This window comes from Fusarium tjaetaba, assembly GCF_013396195.1.
Source record: "Fusarium tjaetaba strain NRRL 66243 chromosome Unknown NRRL66243_c0000063, whole genome shotgun sequence".
Taxonomy (NCBI): Eukaryota; Fungi; Ascomycota; class Sordariomycetes; order Hypocreales; family Nectriaceae; genus Fusarium; species Fusarium tjaetaba.
Window position 1 is genome coordinate 305720 of NW_023501259.1, and position 22064 is coordinate 327783.

The 22064-nt window shown below is 49.1% G+C and overlaps 9 protein-coding genes across 9 annotated transcripts; 3 read left to right on the top strand and 6 right to left on the bottom strand.

Annotated features, from left to right (window-relative positions):
- Positions 1–314: 314 nt before the first annotated feature.
- On the bottom strand, positions 315–1733 carry FTJAE_3275 (uncharacterized protein; the record flags this gene model as incomplete). The annotated part of the gene is made up of 1 exon (XM_037349554.1): positions 315–1733. One exon carries the CDS (start codon positions 1731–1733, stop codon positions 315–317), a length of 1419 nt encoding a protein of 472 aa, XP_037209667.1.
- A 522-nt stretch (positions 1734–2255) lies between these two features.
- On the bottom strand, positions 2256–3134 carry FTJAE_3276 (trans-aconitate 2-methyltransferase; the record flags this gene model as incomplete). Its single annotated transcript, XM_037349555.1, has 1 exon — positions 2256–3134. The coding sequence occupies one exon, from the start codon at positions 3132–3134 to the stop codon at positions 2256–2258; it is 879 nt and encodes a 292-aa protein (XP_037209668.1).
- A 955-nt stretch (positions 3135–4089) lies between these two features.
- Positions 4090–4752, top strand: FTJAE_3277 (theta class glutathione S-transferase; the record flags this gene model as incomplete). Its single annotated transcript, XM_037349556.1, has 1 exon — positions 4090–4752. One exon carries the CDS (start codon positions 4090–4092, stop codon positions 4750–4752), a length of 663 nt encoding a protein of 220 aa, XP_037209669.1.
- A 693-nt stretch (positions 4753–5445) lies between these two features.
- Positions 5446–6411, bottom strand: FTJAE_3278 (endo-arabinase; the record flags this gene model as incomplete). The annotated part of the gene is made up of 1 exon (XM_037349557.1): positions 5446–6411. The coding sequence occupies one exon, from the start codon at positions 6409–6411 to the stop codon at positions 5446–5448; it is 966 nt and encodes a 321-aa protein (XP_037209670.1).
- Positions 6412–7005: 594 nt separating this feature from the next.
- FTJAE_3279 (isoamyl alcohol oxidase) lies at positions 7006–9094 on the bottom strand (the record flags this gene model as incomplete). The annotated part of the gene is made up of 5 exons (XM_037349558.1): positions 7006–7492; positions 7550–7687; positions 7745–8073; positions 8121–8598; positions 8649–9094. The coding sequence occupies 5 exons, from the start codon at positions 9092–9094 to the stop codon at positions 7006–7008; spliced, it is 1878 nt and encodes a 625-aa protein (XP_037209671.1).
- A 1450-nt stretch (positions 9095–10544) lies between these two features.
- FTJAE_3280 (integral membrane protein PTH11) lies at positions 10545–11939 on the top strand (the record flags this gene model as incomplete). Its single annotated transcript, XM_037349560.1, has 6 exons — positions 10545–10716; positions 10773–10798; positions 10847–10883; positions 10935–11388; positions 11436–11808; positions 11859–11939. The coding sequence occupies 6 exons, from the start codon at positions 10545–10547 to the stop codon at positions 11937–11939; spliced, it is 1143 nt and encodes a 380-aa protein (XP_037209672.1).
- A 310-nt stretch (positions 11940–12249) lies between these two features.
- FTJAE_3281 (polyketide synthase) lies at positions 12250–16494 on the bottom strand (the record flags this gene model as incomplete). Its single annotated transcript, XM_037349561.1, has 4 exons — positions 12250–13473; positions 13525–15117; positions 15166–15378; positions 15427–16494. 4 exons carry the CDS (start codon positions 16492–16494, stop codon positions 12250–12252), a joined length of 4098 nt encoding a protein of 1365 aa, XP_037209673.1.
- A 52-nt stretch (positions 16495–16546) lies between these two features.
- FTJAE_3282 (polyketide synthase) lies at positions 16547–19961 on the bottom strand (the record flags this gene model as incomplete). The annotated part of the gene is made up of 7 exons (XM_037349562.1): positions 16547–18447; positions 18506–18629; positions 18685–18800; positions 18854–18888; positions 18937–19245; positions 19294–19808; positions 19863–19961. The coding sequence occupies 7 exons, from the start codon at positions 19959–19961 to the stop codon at positions 16547–16549; spliced, it is 3099 nt and encodes a 1032-aa protein (XP_037209674.1).
- A 966-nt stretch (positions 19962–20927) lies between these two features.
- On the top strand, positions 20928–21914 carry FTJAE_3283 (2 hydroxypropyl dehydrogenase; the record flags this gene model as incomplete). Its single annotated transcript, XM_037349563.1, has 4 exons — positions 20928–20964; positions 21021–21268; positions 21335–21605; positions 21658–21914. 4 exons carry the CDS (start codon positions 20928–20930, stop codon positions 21912–21914), a joined length of 813 nt encoding a protein of 270 aa, XP_037209675.1.
- Positions 21915–22064: the final 150 nt, after the last annotated feature.

The window sequence follows — 22064 nt, forward strand, 5'->3', positions numbered from 1 at the left end:
CTGAGCCGTGTGCCTCTATGGCAGGACTGCTTTCTTCTCGGTCTGTCATGCAGGATTATTGACGTTGTTGATGAAGTGTAGTGTTGTCCGGGGAGGAATGGCAAACTCCGGCTGTGGCACGTGCAGAAATTTCTGTGATGCTTCGATAGATGCATATCTCACTTGCTACATACAAGTTGCGTTCACAGTCATCTTCTTTCCTCCAATGATGAACAAAGCCAATCATTCAGTGCCTAGTGCAGTGGACTAATTAGTTCGTTTCCCTGTACTTTTTTCTTTTCTGCCGACATCAATCCATTCTCAGCGTGGGCTTTTTACGATCTCTCAGCCCGATTCTCCGCCAGCTCCATTTCCAACTCATTGACAGCAAATACCAAGTCCTCATTATATCTATTAGTCTCTTTGATCTGATTTCCCGAGTCCTGGATGATCAGAAGAGTCGCGATATTGAGCGTCAGTCCAGACACGTAGGCCAGCGGAATACTAGCCGCTGGGCTCCAAGCATACGTGACAGCGCTCGTCAGACTCGTCAGCAGTGAAAGTGTGAGCATCGTGTAGAACGTCTTGGGAAAGCTCGTCTTGATCTCATCCTTCTTATTCCTGTTGAACAGCGGCTTCACGATAACGTACAGGCCCGCGAGTGATGAGATGAACTGACTCAGCGTTGAGTAGAAGTTGCTGTCCAATGCAGGTACTACGTCCGGAGGTCCGCATAAGATGGTAGAGTAGATGGTCGGTGGCATTGCTGCCATGAGGATCAGGACAACGGGTGATTTGCCAAGTCCAAAGAGAGTTGTCCAATGATTTTCACGTGCGTCCGGGTTGATGCTAAGGCGCTGTCGTAGCTTCGTCAATCGCCTTTCCTTGGGCTTGGGAGGACCGTTCTCCACATGGGCTGTAGTACTGTTCCCATCTCTCCCGAATGATGTCCTCTGGGTGATGCCGCCTGATGGAATGTTGGAACCGCTCGACCATGATTCAGCGCTAGAAGAATTGACGAATGGTGAGAGGTGTTTAGGACGCTCTGGCCAGGGATTAGTATTGGCAAAAGACGAGTCAGGGTCTAACAAATCAATTTTACCTTGTTCAACCCGCAACTCATCGGCCTTTGCCGCACATTCCGCCAGGTTACGCTCGAACATGTCAAAAGTGTCTTGAATGTCCGACAGCAAGTCAACCAGAGACGTCCCAGCCATCCAGTCAATCTGCACAAAGGCCTCTTTGATAGAGAGAAAAATGGGCCGGATGTGGGCAATGTTGCTTTTCAAGTCGTCAATCTTGTCGCTAAGCCACTGATGATCCTTGGCCTGCTTTCTCCATCGTTCGAATACAAGAATCCATTTGTATCTCCACGTGTGGCCAAATCCATTTTCCAAGTTCCCCAACATAGAGAGATTCCGTGAATGCCAAGTCATCTCGGGTACATTTCCATAGTCATCGAATGCGGATAGAGATTTCAGAAGATTCGTTAAAGAGCGGCATTGCAGAATGACAACAGGAAAAGATATCGAAATGCATAATTCAGCAATCTCCAGTCGTGCCTCTCCCATAGCTCCAAAAACTTTCAGTATGTCTATCGCTGCCATGTCAACAAGAGTCGGATATCTCTGCTGCAGGGTGCTCTTAGCCTCGTCCTGGACTCTCTTGGCTTCATCAGTGTTGCTTTCTACCAGTAGAGGACTGGTTCCGTCTTCCATGATCCTCCCCGAGTGCTGCTGTAGTGTTGTGCCCATTGTTGGCAATATAGAGATGTGTTATTTGCAGTGGAGACTTGTGACTGAGGACTTCAATCAGCAGACAGAACTTAGTTGGCAATATAGCGAATGAGTCTAAAGTATTTACTGAAGGAGGGAATCGAGAAGCTTTTTCTTGTCTCACCCTTCATTTTCAAGCTCCTGAAGCTCATGCGAGTTGCCTTGCGGCGGATACGTGCCCAAGGCAGATTAAGGCAACCAGAGGCGGTTCAGCCTGCAGACGCCACCGTTACATAGCTTCACATTCTCTGTTCTATACCCGCATCGCATAACAGCCCGCTGTGCGATATGCGAACCAGGATCTTGCTTATTGGCCACGCGTTATCGATTATGATAAGTCCTAAAGCCACGGCGGCTACCACGGACATGCTTTGGCCCAATCACACGGTTAATTTCTGTCCTTCATCATCAATCAAATTTTTAACTATACCAGGTATTTATTTCGTTTTAATGAAGTGCTGCTCTGCCTGCAGTAAGACATACGATTATTCAACTCCATATCTATGCCTTTGTCGCAACAACAAACAACCGAGGAAATGGTAAAAGAACCTTTCCATCCTTCTGTGCAGTATAACCCTTCTTCAGCTTATTCAAATAAGCCTCAACAAAAGCCTCCTGCTCAGACTCTGACAGCGGATCGAGATACGGCCGAAGACCAGTCCCCTTGACCCACTCAACAATACCCTCATGATTCTCCATAACATGCATGTAAGTCGTCTGCCAAATATCGAGATCAGAGCACAAGTGCTTCAATCCATCCCAAATCTCCGTTGGTGAAGGAAACTGGTCTCGGGAGTAATTAGCAGCTTTGAGTTTCTCCGTCCAAGGCATGTTAGGCGTATCCGCTGTCTCTCTCATGAAAACGTGACTTGGCTCCTGAAGATTGAACGGGACCTGAAAAGCAAGACTTCCACCAGGTGCAACATGCTCAAGAAGCTTTTTCACGATCTCAATACGTTGTCCATTAGGCAACCATTGAAAAACAGCGTTGGAGAAGAGAACGTCAACAGGTTCCTCAGGCTTGTAGGTCAAAAGATCAGCGACCTCGAACGAAACATTAGGAAGAGTCTGTTTCGCCTTCTTGATCATGTCAGCTGAGGAATCAAAGCCTGAGACGTGAGCGTTGGGAAAGCGCTCGGCTAACACGGCGGTTGAGTTGCCGGGCCCGCAGCCAACGTCCACGACGCGCTTGGGAGACGTGTTGGGGACGTGGGCTAGAAGGTCTGTAGAAGGACGGGTGCGGTCTTTGAGGAATTTGACGTATTGGTCTGCGGACCATTTATCCTTGGATGAAGCCATGGTAGCTGAGAAGTAGCGTCTAGGTTGTTGAGTGAGGGAGGTGAGAAGATGACGTCGTGATAGTGAAGCGACGCGTGACATTGCCAATTGAAGACTTATTGATGTGAATGTCAGTCTACAGAGTATTGTTAAGTTCTTGGCATGAAGTAGATGGAGGGTATCGTATTTATACTCGTATTAGCCAATGTCGCGACAGATAATATTTTTCGGTCGCGTGCCATTTGACAGACTGGGATTGAGTTTCCTACGAGGATGATGACTTCAGCCGAGTCGGACTCCGATTGTCAAAACCGAGAGAGTGGGACTGTCTCGGTTCAGAGTCGGGCTATCGGACGTATTTCTCGGAGACGAGCAGGACCTCGTAAATGAATAGAATTTTCACGATGATCTTCGTATAGTTATTTTGGAACTTTTGAAAGGTGCATGTATTTGTATTAGACTGGTAGACTGGATATGCATGCTTGTGGCGGTTGTGGATGATTCGCCTGAGCTGTCATGTTACAGTGGCTCCATCATTGACCGCATTAGATCCATCGCTCTGAGTAACTAAGGAAGGTTCAAAGACAAGAAACAGCGGTCTATCCTATCCTAAGGTTTAACTTATATTGACATCACTGATGAAGTAAATGAATATAACAATTTGTAGAAGTAGTAAATTTATAAAGCAATTCGGAGTCGGGAGTTTTGTTTCTTCCAAGCCAGCCAACCAAATCGGAGCCACCAGTTCCGCGGAAGCAGGCACTTTACTGGGCTTACATGAGGGCAATCAATGAACCTCGAACCTCATCGCAATTTGCCTAATCACTTGATATGCCACTGTTTGTCTGTATTTGTCAGTTTCCTCCGCGCTCATGCTTATTATTGGGTCTGTTTGGCGTAGTTGAGATGGGCAGTCATGTATTTAAAGCGATACAACCCCGTCGTAGGAAGAAGTTCACTCAACACTCTATTATCTCTACTAGGATTTCCATCGTCATAGAAAACTCACACCCAGGGCCCCTTTCAACTATCATCGTAAAACTCACATTTGATCGCAATGGCAGAAATGAAGCCTATCAAAGTGCTTGGAGTCCATGGACCCAATGCCGGCAAGATTATTCTCCTCTGTGAAGAATTGGGACTCCCCTATGAGACAGAAATCATCCCTCTTACCGACGTCAAGAACCCCAACTACGTCGCTATCAACCCCAACGGGAGACTGCCTTCTATCCAGGACCCAAACACAAACCTCACTCTATGGGAGTCAGGTGCTATCATCGAGTACCTAACCGAAACCTACGACAAAGACAACAAGCTGAGCTTCACTCCCGGTACAGCTGAAGCCTATCACGCTCGCCAGTGGCTCTTCTTCCAGACCACCGGCCAGGGACCGCATTACGGACAGGCGATGTGGTTCATTATCTATCAGCCACTTCCTGAAGCTCGGGAACGCTATGTTAAAGAAGTCAATCGCGTGACCGGCGTGATGGACGGGCATTTGGCTAAGCAGGAGCCTGACGCGAATGGGAACATTTGGTTCTTGGGCGGTCGGCTCTCATACGTGGACGTCGCGTTCTTTACCTGGCAGCATACAGCTGAGCCACGAATTCCGAATGAGGAGTTCAATCAGGATGATTACCCGCATGTTAAGAAGTGGGCTGAGAATATGCTTAAGCGCCCGAGTGTGCAGAAGTTGTTGAAGATTCAGGGGGCTAAATAGGCTTGACAGAGCCGTGTTGGAAAGGAGGCTCTGCTCTTAACAGGCTGGTCACTCTTATAAGATGTGTGTAATAAAGGAAATATATTGCTTTGACGGAAAACATATGCTTGGGTAGATATTTTATGCTTGTTAGTTAACTTGCTCTATAACTGTTGATGTTTCTCTACTCAAGTTAAATCAAGTGATTAATCTAGATTTACATACTAACTTAGAGAGAAGAAAAAAACAAGATTCTAAATTAAAAAAAAGTTAATTAAGCTTGAACTGAGCAATTTTTGACTGGGGGCAGTGACTACAGATAGCATTGATCAGAATAAACATAACTTGTCACGATGAGTCTGGAGCTACCCTATTCCTCGCGTCGTCACGCGCAAGAACGCGTCGAGAACTTGAGCGCTCCTAGAAGCGAGCCAATCATGAACGGTTCCGGCCGCGTGGCCTAATGGCTAAGGCGCTAGATTTCGGTTTCCAGTCCCCGAACTCTCTAGAGATTCCAGGTTCGACTCCTGGCGTGGTCGATAATTCACTGGATCATATGTTTTGATGTATCGGTCTGCGAAGACGTTCTTTTTGCTGGTGCACATTGAGCATGGGAGGTTGAAGACAAACTTCATTTGGGGCATAACGGTTCCCATTAAACAACGGCCTGAAAGTCAATGAATAAGTCGATTGCTAATCTACCAGTCCCAGCCCTTATTCATACTCATACTCAACGCTATACATACACCGAATGTTCTTATTATCAGGACACCATCCATGAAAGACCAATGTATCTCCCGCCTCATTACTCGTCGCACCACCAGGCGCATCAAGTCCAAAATCCGGCGCCGCAATCAGCGGCTCTTCCGCACGCGTATACGGCCCCGATAGCTTATCCGCATAAGCATACTTGACATTATACAGCGGATCGCGAAAATCATGACTGCTAAAGAACAAGACATATTTCCCATTGCCAAGACGTACAATGTTTGGCGCTTCAACGAGAACACCGTCTTCACTGCCGATGCGGTCGAAGATCTTGACGGCGTCTCCAATAAAGGTAACGCCGTCGCCTTCGATTTCTTGGAGCATTATTGGTGTGCCGCCCGTTGGACCTGATGCATCACCTTCGATTTTGTAGATGAGATAGTTCTTCCCGCTGTCAGGGTCCTTGAAGCCGCTCGCGTCGATGGCGCCTTTCAGATCATCTGGTCCGCAGACGAGAGGTTTGTCATCGTATGTATAAGGACCAGTTGCATTCTTTGAGCGCGCGACACCAATGCAGTGTCTCCCAGCTTCAATCTCAGGACTTAGGTAAACGATGTACTCTCCGCGGTCGATTCGGCGAATATCAGGCGCCCATGTGTTCTGGCCCGTTGTCCAGCCTTTATCGGGGAGGGCATCTTCCTGTTGCAGGGTCCATTCGCCGAGAAGATCTTTAGCAGTGGCTACTTGGAGTTTTCTGTAGTTGTCTGATGGACCGCCGTTTGTTGCGACAGCTACCCATGATCCATCTTCGAGTTGTATGATCGATGGATCTGGAAAGTCGGCGTTTATGGCTGGGTTGAGTGTCCCCTCGTGTTTGACGGTTAACTTTAGTGCTGATTGACGAATGATACCCGCAGCAACGGAGTTGAGAAGAAGGCCGAGCACGGGCCAAACGAGACCTTGAGCGATCATCATGAACTTTATCTCGAAACTTTAATCACGGACTCTTGCTAGAAGCTTTGCCATAGCTTCTACCCGTGCTTTTATACCCGAGAGGATCTAGGCACAGCCCGCGATCTGCATTGCTCACCTTGTTTCCACGTCAGTCGATCATGCCGTCAGCTGTCGATCACATCAGATTTCTCACTCTAATTTTAAAAATAAGCAAGGTACAGCTTCCTTTTCGGGCAAATCGCTGCGCATAGCTGCAGAATAAGCATAGCGTGCCATCATGGTGGATATCGCTTATAAGACAGGCGAATGATAATTCGGCATAATTGTTGTTTTCTTGTTGTCACCTTCATGCGAAGGGTTATTTGTTGACCGCTTTAATTCGGCCTGGGCCTTTTGCATGTTGACGCTCACCCTTTGGTGAGTGACAGGGCACGCAATTGAGATGTTAAGGAACAAGTTTCGTGATGACTCAATGTCTGATTGTGTGGGCTAATATTTTGCATTATATGTATATAAAGCGATCTTCTCGACTATGTACAACAGTAGAAGGGGATACGCGAATTAGGTCAGATGTATTTCTGGTGGTCTCCGTGATGTGCGGCGACCTTCGCTCTACACGCGACAGAGGCGACCATTCTGGGTAGGAACGCCAGGAACTTGGTCCGTGACATACCACCGGTCGCTACCAACGCCCTGAAGTGCATAGAACAGACCGTTAGGATCGACCTTGTCCTTGATGCCAAGAAGCTTCTTATACTTATCAGCGCCATAGTAGGACTGCTGGAAGTTAGGCTCGGTGACATCACCCTCAGAGGCATATGCACCGCCGCCAGGTGTAACATCTCTCCACGGCTTCATCCAATCATTCGTCAATGTCTTGCTCTTCTCAGCAACGACATCCCATGAGCTGCCCTCGGGGAAGTTGATGACAGAGATGGCCCACATAGCAGCGCCTCGCCACGCAGGGTTGACAGCGTTGTCGGGGTAAGGGCCTGGTCCTCCTGTGATACCGAAGCCAATTACATCCCCACCCTTATCGGAAAGACCCTTGAGTGCATTGAAGGTCTTGTCGAATTTGACGGAGTCTACGAGGTTCTCACTAAAGAAGAGACAGTTAGCTATATCCAAAACGACACATGTGAGAGAGAGTCCTTACGTAGGGAAGAGTCGACCAGCAGTCTTGGTCTTAGCACCACCGACAGTCTCTCGAGGGAAACCGACAGACCAAGCTCCATAGAAAGTATCATGCTCAGAAGCGGTAACATCGGGCTCGATACCAAGATCCTTCCAGGTCCTGAAAAGAGGTGCAGTCAAAGTCTTTAACTCAGCAAGAGTATGGTTAGGCGCAAACCAAGGGAAGAAAGAAAAGATGAGCGCGTCGCCTGCTCCATGGAAGACACCCCAGTATTCATAGTTACCAGCCTCGTTGAAGGTGGGAATAGCCTTCCAGTATGCCTTTACAGCCTTCCAGAAGGTATCGTAAGAGACTGTATCGCTGGTGCCGAAAGAGAATGTCATGACGGAGGCCTTGATCTTGGGGAATGCTTTAACGGTGTATGAAGTCACGACACCGTATGTGCTTCCGCCACCGCCGCTGAGGGCCCAGAAGAGGTCGGTGTTCTCGTCCTGGTTGGCAGTGACAAATTGGCCATCGGCAGTGACGACATCGATGCTGAGAATCTATGTCGTGTCAGTGTATGTCATCAAGTCTATGCCAAGGTACTTACCTGATCGGCACCCATTCCGTAGAGAGGGGACAAAGGCGAGTGTCCGCCGCCAGCTAGATATCCTCCAGCAAAGCCCACGCTCAAACCTTCACCTCCAACAGCGGTAACACCATACTTCTCAGCCGCCTGATAAAGCTCAGCGCCAAGGACACCAGCTCCAACCTTAAGAGCAGGTCCACTATAACCCTTGGTCTTGTAGGTCTTGAAGAACTGGATACCCTTGAAGCGCTGCATCCAGATCGACAAGGCGCCGGCACCGGCAGATCGACCGTTAAAGTCGTGGCCAGTGTTCTTGATGACAAGTCGCATGTTAAGCGACCGGGCTAGGTTAACAGCCAATTGTATGTGGCAGACGTTTTGCGCATCGACGACGTAGGATGGGTAGCCACCAAGGGTGCATTTTCCTGTGACTTCATCGCCCGGTTGGCATGTGCGACCTTGGTATAGGGGCCACATGACAGAGGTTGGGTCGGCGATACTTGGCAGGATTAGGTACTGAGTAGGTAGGGCAGTGTAGGGCTGACTTACTGCAGAGAGGAGTTGGACCAATTGTCAGTGACATAACTACAACGAGTCTTGTCGTAAACACCAAGGTTATCGTAGCATGACGCTGCAATGGGAACAGTCTTGATGAGAGCGCCACCAGTGATAAGGTCAAGCAACTTCCAAACCGGCTCCTTCGGCCAGAGAAAGTCCCCAGGAAAAGTCTTGCATTTCGTCGACGTGCGCGAACTCAGACTTCGACGCTTGGTGGAGACATTCTCAGGGTAGAAGAGCGATGCGTGATCGGGATCGATCTCATCAATCTGGGGAAGTGAGGCGTCCGTGAGCTGAAACGCCTCCTCAGCGAGGTAATCACCCTTGACAGTCTCGCCGACCTCACTGGTCTGCTCCGAGTCAGCAGCGTAGGCTGTGCCGCTCTGAGAAGCTAGTAGGGCGAGCAGGCTGCCCAAAAGGCTGGGAGTGATGAGCATGGCGGCGGTCTGTTTTGGGGAATGTGGGCGACAGCGGGAAGATCGATGGGGAGGAAGGTGACAGTATGCAAGCCACTCACACGAAACAGTGCTTGCTTCAATCAGAGCTTAAATGTGACATGAGTGAACTTATTTGTATCAGTATACCTGCGTAAGGTGGGCAAAAGATAGCGTTATGCAAGCGTCTTTGTCAGCTCGTCATAATCTCCTGTAGAACGTGTCGGTAACGCAAGATTCAGCTGGAACATGGGTTTGTGGGCGAAGGAATGTGCTATCTAGGGTCTTGCATGGGAATACTCTCCAGAACTATTAATTATCACCGTCGTTCGGTCTTTAAGCTTATGCAGCTGGGGCGAGGGGAGCGCGGAGCTGGATATGTCGGCACGGAGAACCCCTGCGTCGTGCAGCTTCTCTGACAAATCGGCTACGGCTTCAACAGAGATTGAGTCAGGACATATCGACGAGGATGTGCAGTAAGGATCTAGTCTTCACCGAGAAATTGCTTGCTCAGAAGTCATACCGGTCTTAGCATTGGGATTATAAGTCGTATCCGGACATAGGTCAGAGTTCAATATGTCATCTGATGTTTTAATTTATCGTGAAGTCAATCTTGCAGAAGGACGAACATGTTCATCCAGACATTGATTGAACCCTGAGGTTTGAGGGCGCTACCACCTCCCCCAAGAGATCTAGTGTTGAAACTGGGAGAGTGTTGGTTGTGAACATGATGCCCAAGCAGCCAAGACACTGGAATCTCATCCGGTTGGCGGGGCTAAAGTAGTCAGATCAGGGATCTAACAATGAAAATCCTGGGGCCGGCCGCCTGCTCCCGTTAAAGACATCGGTTAAACGAGGTGGAGAGAGCAGCCACGGAAGATGAGGAGGGGCCAGCCGGTAGTTCAAGAGCCATCAATTACCGATGCTATACTCCGTAATTTCTGGCCTTTCGTCTTTTGGGCATTAGCTGCGAGTTTAACGCTCTTAAGAGCTAACGATTCCAACTTTTAATTGCAGAGCTGCGCAAGTTATCACAAAAAAGGACTCGCTGCGCGCCACAACGGCCTAGGATCAGTCCCCTGCTCCGGATCAATTTCCCTGCTCTGGGATGGCCTCTAGAATCAATAATGCAACCCTACGAGGCAGGGTTTTACCCCTCATCCCAGTTCCAGCTGCGGTCGCTAAAGAAGCACTAGAAAAGCCCAAGCCTGTAGGATATCTAGGATGACCGAGGGATGACCGACTAGGGCTTACGGCTTACGATTTAGAGTTTGGCCCTTGTCGATGATGAAGCAGACCCTTGGTAATTTGTTCTGCGCGACGTTGAAGGCGTTTGGAATGACCAAGTTACTGGCTTCCACGCACTTGCTGTGTCGGCTTATAGGTATAGTAATTTCCCCACCGCAGTACGATATCATTCTTTTCGTTCAATTGATCTGCGCGGTTTGCCAAAATGGACCACGGCAACATGTTCTTTCGACGTGGTTATGTGCCGCTGTCGGAAATACCCACGAATTCGACGCAGCAGACTGGAATTGCGATTATTTTTCTCATGACGTCTCTTGCTTTCGTCACATGGTGCGCCCGCATGTACTCAAGGTTTAGTAAGAAGCAAATCGGTATCGGTGAGTTCATGGCAACCCTGTCTGTGAGATCTGTCGGTTTGACTGACTGGGTATAGATGACTGGTTCGTCACGGTCGCAATGGTAAGGTTCCCGCGCCGATCAGGTCGATCTGATGACTGATCGACATAGTTATTTTCTATCGGTCTACATGTTCCATATTACTATTGTAAGTACTGTATGCAATATATTCCCGAGACCGGGTACTCATTTTTGATAGTCTTCAGATACGAATACATCGGCTTCCATACGAAAGACCTACCCAAGTCTTATGATGTCGAGCCTGTGTTATTTTACAACTGGATAATGCAGGTCCTTTACAACCCTATCCTGGCTCTTGTAAAGTCATCCATTCTCTTCTTCCTTCTTCGACTGGGAGGCCATAATCGTGCCATCAAATGGGCCATCTATGGCCTAAACGCATTTAACGTGGCGTTGATGATTGCAATTTTCTTAACCGTGGTATTCCAAACCATTCCGATCAATGCTTACTGGGACCTATCTGTAAAGCCAGAACGTCAGATCAATGGACCCGAGTTTTACATCTCATCGGCTATCATCACAATTATTACAGATGTCCTTGTTCTGTTGATTCCGTTTTGGATTTTTCTGGGTCTCAAGATGCGCATCGCTGCTAAGCTTGGTTTGATCGTGGTATTTCTTATGGGCGGAGTGTAAGTACGTCACAAGCACTGGATTGCAATCGTTAATTCTTTGTCAGAGTAACAATTGTCGCCATTCTTCGTGTGATCGAACTGCATAAGAAGTTCTACGTCAAAGGATACGATTCTAGACACTCGCTTGGCGACACTCTGAGCAGCATCGAAGTCAACCTCGCCATCATTGCTTGTTGCGGTCCTGCTCTGCGCCCACTGTTCCGCAGAATGTTTCCTCGTCTATTCTCCGGGAAAAGCACGACTGATACTGGGAAATTCAACACGCCAAGTCGCTACGGAAACGGTACAGCTGGCGTCTCGTCTTTTCATCTCAAGGATATGCATCGGAGCAGAACACAGACTGAGATTCGTGGATATTCACCAAATGGAAGCGAAGAGGAGATCATGACATATAACGGCATTTTACGGACAACTGCTGTGAGTTACGCTTATTGACATCGCATTATTTGTTGACTGACTTTTTACAGGTGGATATTAAATATGGTGATGCACATTCGACAGACACTGACCAAGTGGATAAAGGCCTAAGAGGACCTACGCCACCGTGAAAAGTCCAGGGGAAGAGGCCCATCGACAGACATAGGGTCTTGGATAACTGTGAGGAGTAAATGGGAGTTCAATTATGTATAGTATATTTAATGTAATGAAAAGTGCTTCAGACCACTTGAGGATTCAGTTTTACATCTTCTGATCATTGTATAATATCTGGTGGCCGATCAAATTCACAAGATACTCCACGCATTCACCAACATGCTACAGCACCATTTTAGTGGTTCAGGTGAGCGTCACAGGGAAATGGCCTTGGGCTGCAGTGCTTATCATTCTGTCTCAAAGCGATCTGTAGCATGAAATTTCCGACTAAAGCTTCCCTTCTACCAACTCTGCCAACGTGCTCAAAGTCGTTTTCGTGCTCATAATGTCCAAGAAGGGAATATCTATCCGTAAAACTGCCCAGAACCACGAGCGAAACTCTGACGCAATCATGCTATCAACACCAAAGTTAGGCAGCGGCTTATCCTCACTGATCTGGTCTGTAGGGACCAGTATCAAATTAGAGAAGCGCGTCTTGACTAGCTGCATGATCGCGATGCGCAGGGTACCCGAGTCTGCAACCGGGGCAAAAACGGGTGACAGAGCCGAGGGAATGCTCTTGAACCATTCTGCCGTCGCCACAATGGCTAGGTGACCGTCATGGGGAGCCACATCCTGAGCCTCTTTCTCTGCTAACACAGAGGCTACGAGAATTGATGAGCGTGCTTCATTTAGCACGCCGTGGCTGGTGACGTCGAACCCTTGTGCACTCAGCTCGCGAATTGCAGCAGACTCCAAGCCAGTGAGGAGATGCGAGTAGTCAATCCGACCATCTTGCTCGCTAATCAATGCAAGATCGATGATCTGCAGGAATGCATCTTCATTGAGAGGCTGGATGCCTTTGCGCAGAAGCAAGCTCTCAATCTCAGGGTTTTCGTGCAGATAACCGACCTCTGAGATCATACCTAGACCAACCGAAACGCAAGCCTGGCCGCGCGATCGACGCCATCGAGCAAAAGCGTCGAGAAAACCGTTGGCCGAACAGTAATTGCTTTCAGTAGCTGTGCCGACAGTCCCCGAGACCGAGGAGGTGAGCAGGAAGAAGTCAGACTCGTTGCTTTGGTCTTTATCGATGTGGACCTGCAGCGCGTTGTGGAGGTTCCATGTCCCCTGGAACTTAGGGTCGATGCCAGTATGCCAAGCCTCGTTAGACATGCTGGCGAAGAGAGACTCGGAAAGACCCATGGCTGCTTGAACTACGCCACCTATGCGTCTTCCCGCACTGACACATGCTTCAACTGCTTCCGTGACATCGGACATGTTACCGACGTCACCGCGGACAATTCCGACCGTGGCACCGGCTTGTTCCAGCCGGGAGATTAGCTGACGCGCACTCGGCCTGTCAGCTCCGGAACGACCGAGGAACACAAATCGACGGGCTCCGCGGGTCATCATCCAGCGGCTCAAGCTACGTCCTAAGCCACCGAGACATCCGACGAGGAGATAAACCTTATCAGGTTCAAAGACACTTAGATAAAGAGGTGGGGCGACCTATGAGCTCGGTTAGTTTGTCCTATCTTTCCGTAGGTGTATCATGCTTACCGGCACTCGAGATTGTTGATCCTCCATCGAAATCACAATCTTGCCCACTCGATCTTTGCTCAAGAAACTTCTATATGCCTGCGCTATCTGACTAACATCAAAGACCTTGATCGGAGGCGGTTGAATCTCTCCGTCACGATAGAGCTGTAACGTCTCACTTATAAGCCTATCCCAGGTAGATCGATGGAAGTGGTCCTGAGAGTAGAACAGCTCCGACAAATCGAACGCCGTGAAAGTGGCGTTGCGAAGGAATACGCTCATGTCCAGTTTGCCAACATCAACGAGCTCACGCTTCCCAACTTCGACGAAACGCCCAAAGTCTGCTAAGCAGCGCCAGCTGTCGTGCATCAGATCGCCAACGAGGGAGTTGAGAATGACGTCGACTCCACGGCCGCCTGTTACATCCATGATACCTTGGACAAATGTGGAGTCGCGGGAGTTGAAGATGTGTGAAGATGGGATGGATAGCTCGTTGATGAGATACTCGCGTTTGATGTCTGATCCAACGGTGGTGTACACAGTAGCGCCTATCCTGCGGGCGAGAATGATAGCAGAGATGCCGAGACCACCAGAACCAGCGTGTATGAGAATAGACTCGCCCGAACGTAAGTGGGCACGCTCGTTGAGAGCATACAGCGCAGTGGGATAGATGACCAACATAGAAGGCATCACCGTAAATTCTTCATCGGGTGTCATCTTGTGCACGTACCCAGCTGGTACACGAACCGCTGTTCCAAGATGATGAGGAGCGGATACAACAACGCGATCACCCACTGCGACATGACTGACATTTGGACCAACCGAATTGACGAGGCCTGAAAAGTCGAATGCCGTAGTCATATTCCGAGTGTCAACATGTCCGCTCATGGTGTACACATCTTTGGCGTTAAGACTAACGGCTCTCACATCGACATCAACAAAGCCAGGGGCCAAAGCGGCGTGAGTGGTAGGCCCAGACAATGTCTGGAAGAAGAGCGAGTCCATAGCCCCAATGCGATCAATCGACAGTCGTGATGGATGCGAATTCGCCAACGATTCCAAGTCCCTACCGGCCTGAAGTCCAAGACGCCGCCGGAAGAGTGAATTGAGCTGAATGTCAGGACAGTATCTGCTAATATGCAAGAGGCCATCTTTCTGTATGAACTCGCAATCATCTCTGTCATGCACGCGTCCAAGGGCTTTGATAACACTGGAGCATATCAACTCCGTATCAAGATCGACGAGTAATCCAACGTCTAGAATGGAGAAGCGCAGTGCAGGCTGTTCCAGCATCAGAGCCCGGGACAGACCGTTCGAAAGCGTCAAGTTGGGGTTTGGTGTTGAGCCTAGCATGTTTGCGCCCGTGATCCACAGGAGGTTTGTCGTCGTAGATGTTATGGAGCGCAGTCGTTCCATGTCTTGTGGGTTCATGGTCGCTAGGAATTCGTTCTCCATTTCGAGCAGAGAGATACATATGTCCACGTCACAGATTTTGGTCGCATCTAGCTCATGGAGTTCGATACCGGTGACATGAAATATACCGACTTGTTCCGACAGCATTGCTGATATAGCCTCGCCAAGTTTTATAACGGCGGCGGAAGCATTATCGGAACGCTTGAAGGTTAGCCAGTATGTCATAGCTGGTTATAGATGGGGACTTACCAAAATGAAGACGTTCCTGTTCCCGATGCCGGGCATATGAAGAGGACGCACGCCTAGTAAGATCTGGTTTCCGACATCCAGGACATCAAAACCAGCCAATTGTAGCTCAGTCCTACCAACGTTCGTTGCGCGAGTGATAAAGATGCTCTGATCTGATATCAAGTCATTGAGTCGTTTGGGCAGCTGATCCCAGAATTGCTTCGATGTATCGTGCTATAGTAGCTCGTTAGACAATGTTTAGCAAGAGGCGGAGTTACTTACTCTCGGAAGTAATAAGACATCAAATAGGCCTTCTTCACCATCCGGCTCCAGGGACATGTTCCCATCCGCTGTCAGGGTTCCAACATGCCAGGACCGACACCTAGAGAAGGCAGTATCTTTGGACAAGGCCGATTGCCAGTGCTTTGACTTGTAGCCTAGACCGTCACCACCTAGCTCGAGTACACGCATCCGTGGGTTCTTGTGTCCTGCGAGATCAAGAAGAGCGCTCATAACGGATAGACTCTCGTCATCACGCAGGTCCTCGGTTTGCTGGTCCACAAATGCAGCGATGTACTCCCTCAGACTTAACTCTCCACTCTGATCGAGACGCTGAATATCGGGCTTCCACGTCACTCTCAGAGTTGGATTGCGCTGCGTATACAGGTCTGCTGGAGGGTTGTTACCGCCTTGGCTAATGGTTGACGAGTCGACTGCAGTTACATTCTTTCCGGTACACAAAGCAACTCGTAGTCCGGCGTAATCCATTACAGGCTTGCCAGACGAATCACGTACTGTGGCTGAAATGGATCTGCTAGAGAGACCGGTTTCTTCTGAGGAGGCGTGAATCTCAACGTCAATATCGACATGGCTCGAAGGAGGCTGTATTCTGCACTCGGAAATGAAAACTGGCAACCAGGCCCTCAAGGAGTCGACGTGCCCTGCCGCTGTGCTCAAGGCAGCTGTTTGGATCGCCGCATCCATGGTGATAGGGTGAAGAGTGTAAGGCGTACCGCCGTGTCCGTCAAGAGTGGGCTCAAGCTTGGTGATCCCAATTGTCTCCCGCCGACTTCGCCCCCCATCAGTTTGTAGGCTGTGAAGAGACCGAAAGTGCGGGCCAAAACAAAGACCCTCCTCATGCCATTTTGTGTACCACTTGTTCATGGCCCATTTGTCAAAACCTTCGGTCTCAGATAACGTAACACTGCGCTTTTCTCGAGCTGTAAGAGGTTTGGTCAAACGAATGCTGCCCATGCAATGAAGCATGGTTCGTCCAGCCTGCCAGGACGAAATAGAGAACTCATGCCAGTCAGCTGAGCTGCTAGTGTTGGAGATCTTGCTGCCGGACATGGTGGTATGCAGTTCCAGATCAGTGTCCCTCGAATAGACGTCTCTCTCCTGACTAGGGATCTGCAGCGCGGCCCGTGATATTGACGTTGTGGAACTCAAAAGAGATATCTTCCGCTGGTTTCTCCTTCGCGTTAAGGATCTGAGAAAGAGCCTCGATAGCCATGGCCATATATCCCGTGGCAGGGAAGACGATTTGATCTTCTAGACAATGGTCCTTCAACCAGGGTATTTCGCCAAGACGCAGTAGATTTCGCCACGTGTAGTCGATATCATTGCCTGTTAAAACGCTCGTTCCAAGTAGCTCATGGCGCAGATACTTTCTGTTCCTCATCTCGTAGCTGGCTCGTGGCTCATTCCAGAGTACACCTTGATTACGCGTGTAGTCCCAAGGGTAAGGCGCTATTTCATGAATAATCCTTAAGCCATTGCTGGGCAGATTGTTGACAGCATCCCAGTTCACAGAATGGCCGTGGGAAAAGAGCTTTCCAGCAAGTATCTTGACACATTGGTCGGCATCTTTCTTTCTGACTAGAGCTGAAGCATAGGGGAGTGCTGTTTCAGTAAGTCCAAGATGTTTTCGGATCTGCTTTATCGGCCCTTCGAGGGCTGAGTGTGGACCAATCTCGATGAGATGGACATTGCCTTGGCCTGAGATCAGATTTGAGAGGGCGAAGTTGAACTGAACGGGTTGCTCCAAGTTCCGTCTCCAGTACGCTGGCATATCCGTGCCCTCGTCCAAGATACTCAGGCTTTCGTGGCTGCAGCCCACGGATGAGTACATTGTGACTTCACCTGAACGGCGACAAGCAGTGCCATTCCTAGCATCCTTCCCAGTGAAAAGGGGGGTAAGCAACTCTTCGTATAAACTACCCACTTCCTCCATCATGGAGGAATGGTAAGCGCGGCCGCCTGTTTGCAACAGACGACAAAACTTGTTGTCACTCTCCAGGGCCCCTTTGAGTACTTGGATTCTTTCATCTGAACCACTCAACGCGACACTCTCGGGGGCGTCAACGCATGCCACGCGGATCTGATCTTTGAGTCCTTTGCTCTCGATCAACAGCTCAGCAGCTTCATCACTCAGCCCAACTGCCATCATAGTGCCTCTGGCGATCATCCTTCCTGCAGCATACCCGCGGAAGTAAGCTACCGAGATTGCTTGCGGGGTACTGATCAGGCCGGCACAGTAAACTGCCGCTATCTCGCCAGAGGAATGTCCGACAACTGCGTTACACTGAACACCCCAGCTACGAAGTAGTTCGACAAGTGCGATTTGGACGGCTGTGCAGACCGGCTGGCTTCGCTCAACCTCATTGATCACGTTTGTGTCAGAGTCTAAGATGGTCTCCTCCAGCGTCCAGTCTGGAGCGTATTCAGGGGCGAGCCCTTGAAGCACAGAGTCGAGGTGGCGGATCGTTGAGCAGAAATTCTCAGAGCTGGCGAGTAACTCTTTGGCAATTCCTGGGTACTGGGCACCCTGGCCTGTAAATACAAAGCCAATGGGCAGAGGCTTCATCATAGGGAAGTCATCTTCACCGGTTGTCGTTCGAAATGTTCGCAAGAGCTTGCCACTCTTATCAAGATCTGCTAGAATAAAGGTTCTGTGACTGAGGTGGTCGCGGCCATGGGTAAGAGTATAAGCCAACGAATCAATCTCGTTTGCATGACCAAGCCGTGGGAGCTTCGAGGAGATATCATCGACTAGTGCTTGAAGAGAGAACGGTGAGCTAGCTGATAGAGGCAGCACTACAGATCGCTGCTGTCTCGTTGTCGACATGTTGTTCATGGATGGTCTAATCAGGGGTTCTTTACCAAGATAGCTCTCGGCTGACTCAAGAATGATATGGGCATTTGCACCGCCGTAGCCGAAGGAATTGATGCTTGCACGGCGAAGATCCCGCGGCCAGTCGTGAGCATCCTGCGCAATCATTAGATTGCGCTCAGCAAGAACCACTGTCGATAGTAATGCATATTAGTTAGCCATTTCATATGAGGAGAGAAGAAATCTTACGTTTTGGATTGAGATTAACGATGCCCCGAGTTGGAGGAATCTGACCCTTCTCGAAGGATTTGACAACCTTGAGCACGGATGTGAGGCCACTCGCTGCTTCACTGTGTCCGACATTTCTTTTGACCTGAAGGTTTGTCAGTTACGTGAAATAACACCACAGTGGATATCCGGATGCTTACCGATCCAAGTAGAAGTTTGCCGCCTGAGCCTCGGTCAAACACTCTTCCGATCGCCTCTACCTCTATAGGATCACCAACAGCAGTCCCAGTACCATGGCACTCAACGTAATCAGTGCCTGAAACGTCTAAATTGGCATCACTGTACGCATCGCCAGCTCTTGGAAGTCACTATCTGGAAGCGATATTCCCGGCGTCCTCCCGTTCCTATAAGAGTGTCAGACTCAGTTCATAGGAATTCAGGGGCCGACTTACGCATTCAATGCACTTCCCCTGATCACTGCACGGATAGGGTTTCCATCTTTGACTGCAGAGGATAGGCGCTTGATGTAAATAGAATTGACGCCTTCCGCTCGACCGTAGCCGTTGGCTGACTCGTCAAAGGTAAGACACATGCCTGTGGATGAGAGAACTCCACTCTTGGCAGCCGCAATATGAGGCTCAGGTGTTAAGATCAGATTGGCGCTGGCCACGATTGCGCTGTCACAATCTCCCGCCTTGATTGCTTTGATGGCTTGATGGAAGGCGTAGATAGATGGAGAGCAGGCAGTATCTACTGACAGACTGTTCCCTGGTCAGTATCTAACTATCATGAGAAGGAAGAATGCGTACCTAGGTCCATGAAGATTGAAGACATGGCTAATCCGATTCGACATGATAGTAGCACCTGACTCAGTCGTCACATATCTATGCAGATAATCAGGATCTCTCAGCTGTAGAGGCTGATAGTCCACTGTGAAGTTGGCCACATAGACGCCGGTATTAGAGCCAGCTAAAGTTTCCATAGAAGTGCCCGAGCTCGCAAGACACTCGTATACGACCTCGAGAATCTTGCGTTGCTGAGGATCCATGCACGTAGCCTCAAGGTTATTGATGTCAAAGAAGGCATTGTCAAACTGTCGAACGTCTTCATCGATGAAGTAGCCTCCGGGGACATTTGTTGCGCCGCTTCGGTTGCTTTGGGGATGGTAGAAACCGTCGATGTTGTATCGATCAGCTGGGACAGGTCCGTAGGCTGACTTCTTTTGGATCATGAAGTCCCAGAGATCGTCTGGGGAGCGAATACCACCGGGCAGACGACATGCTGCATCGAAGTTAGGTTGAGTGGTGGAATAGGGGATGAAGGTCTAGGGTTACTTATCCATTCCTACTATGCAAACAGGGTCGTCATCTGGAGTTACCGAATGGGCAGAGATCATTCTTTGCTCGCTCTTAGGTCCCGGGACGTTTGCACCTGTTGGAGAAGCAGATGCTACGGTGATAGTCTCAGACTTGGTCATTGCGCTTTGGTATAATATAATTGGCTTGTGTTTGTAATAATCGTTTTGTAGTCTTCTTCATGGAATCGGCGATCGATTTATGAGCAGATCTTATAGTACTTCCATATGTTCTATCTATCACTCTATCTTGATCACCACGCAGTGGGAATGCCTCATCTAATTGACATCTCCCTTGCTGGAAGAAACAGTGTATTCCACGTTCATGCTCATGTATCACGTTTACACTCTCTCCTCTTTCCTCACATCAGCTGAAGTCATTACACTGCCTGCTTACATCGTGAGGCATTGTCTCCCCGTCCTGAGTCTAGGTTGGCCTGTATACAGAACTAGTGAGAGATGATTCAAATCTCTAAAGCGAAGCTATCCGACATCTTGAACACTTCCGCTTGGTGTGTATACATTCGATGGGCTAAAGGTTTCAACACATTGCCAGGTATTCTACGTACTGACATCAGCGGTCAGATACTAGGTCTTGAATCACACAATATGCATGTCATCAATTGAATCTAGAAAGGTCTTTGACTATGGTCTGATATCTCCAGTCATACAGTAGAGCGGGGTTAGTGAAAAGAGTAACGATAAGCTTCCTGTCCGAGGACCCTTGGAATCACCGCAGTACAAGATGGTCATATCTTTGCGAGTATCGATGAATCCTACAGGTGCAACCCCAAGATCTAGAAAATGGGTTCGTGGAGGGTCGGCAGTTTCTCAGAGATCTTCATCTCCGCGGTCATAATTTGTCATATGGCAGTTCCAAAAACCAGATACGGGGAGCAAGATACTTTGTGCGTGGCCCTTTTGATATGGTGGCTTTTCCATGCCGAGTTGAATTTGTAATCTAACCGGCAGTCATTTGTGTATTAATTTCGGCGAGTTGCCAGTTACTCTCTCGCCTAACATACCGCTCTCTATCAAAGCCATTGAACTACCATTCTCATTCAAGACCCAAACAGCACTATTGCAAGCATGGACGTTTCTGGCTATACTCTAGTCGTTGGAGGGGGTAAGTAAGGATACTGGCCCAGCTATCCCATCCAAAAACTAACAAACGCATTTTAGGGAGTGGTATTGGTCGGGCTTGTGCTATATCCTTCGCAAAAGAGGGGGCATCTGGTGTTTTGATAGCTGACATTGCCGTTCGCTCTGCCAAAGATGTTGTCAAAGAGTGCAAAGCCGCAGCAGTTAACAAGGGCTTTCACTGTGAAGCCGCTCCCGTTGACGTGACTCGCGAAGAATCTGTTCGCAACCTCATGAGTCATGCTGTACGGACCTTCGGACGCATTGATTACTGCGTCAACTCGGCTGGCGTGAGTAATTATTGGATACTGACCGATCGCAAGATCTGACATGCATAGCTGACGGGTTTCATCTAGATCGGAGTTCGGGAAGCGGTCGACATTGCCAACACATCTCTGTCCGACTTTGAGAGGTTTCTTAAGGTTAACACTACAGGAATGTTTCTTGTTACGCGAGAAGCTTCTATCATCATGCGAGCTCAAGAGCCAGTCGCAATATTCACTGGGAGAGGGGTATCGCGCGGTGCAATTGTGAATCTGGGATCTGCGTCTTCCATGGTTGCAAGTCCAGGTGTCCTACCATACACCACGTCGAAGCACGCAGCTCTCGGGTTGACGAAGAATAGCGGTCAGTAGATAACAAGAACCCTTGTCAACAAACAAAGCTGATAACTTGATAGCTCTTGATAACGCGTCATATGGAATCAGAGTCAACTGCGTCTGTCCTTCCTGGACCGATACTCCGATGACACGACAGGCCTTGGAAGGTGTACAGGGTCTTGATGCGTTTGTAAATGCCGCGGTTCCGATGAGGAGAATTGCAACGACAGAAGAGGTTGCGGATGCTGTTATCTTCTTGTGTAGTTCGAGAGCTAGCTATATCACGGGCACATCATTGATCGTTGACGGTGGAACAACGCTGACGGCCATGAGATAAGATACGAGTCCTACTTGAAACACGCTGCTTTGGCAGAAACGGGCTACTGGATTCAATTTAACGTGATTTTTATCCTTTCTAAACAGTCTTCTTTTTGTTCCTTAAGCTTATGATATTCCGCCGTTGTGCTTGGTGACCGTGATAAGGTAG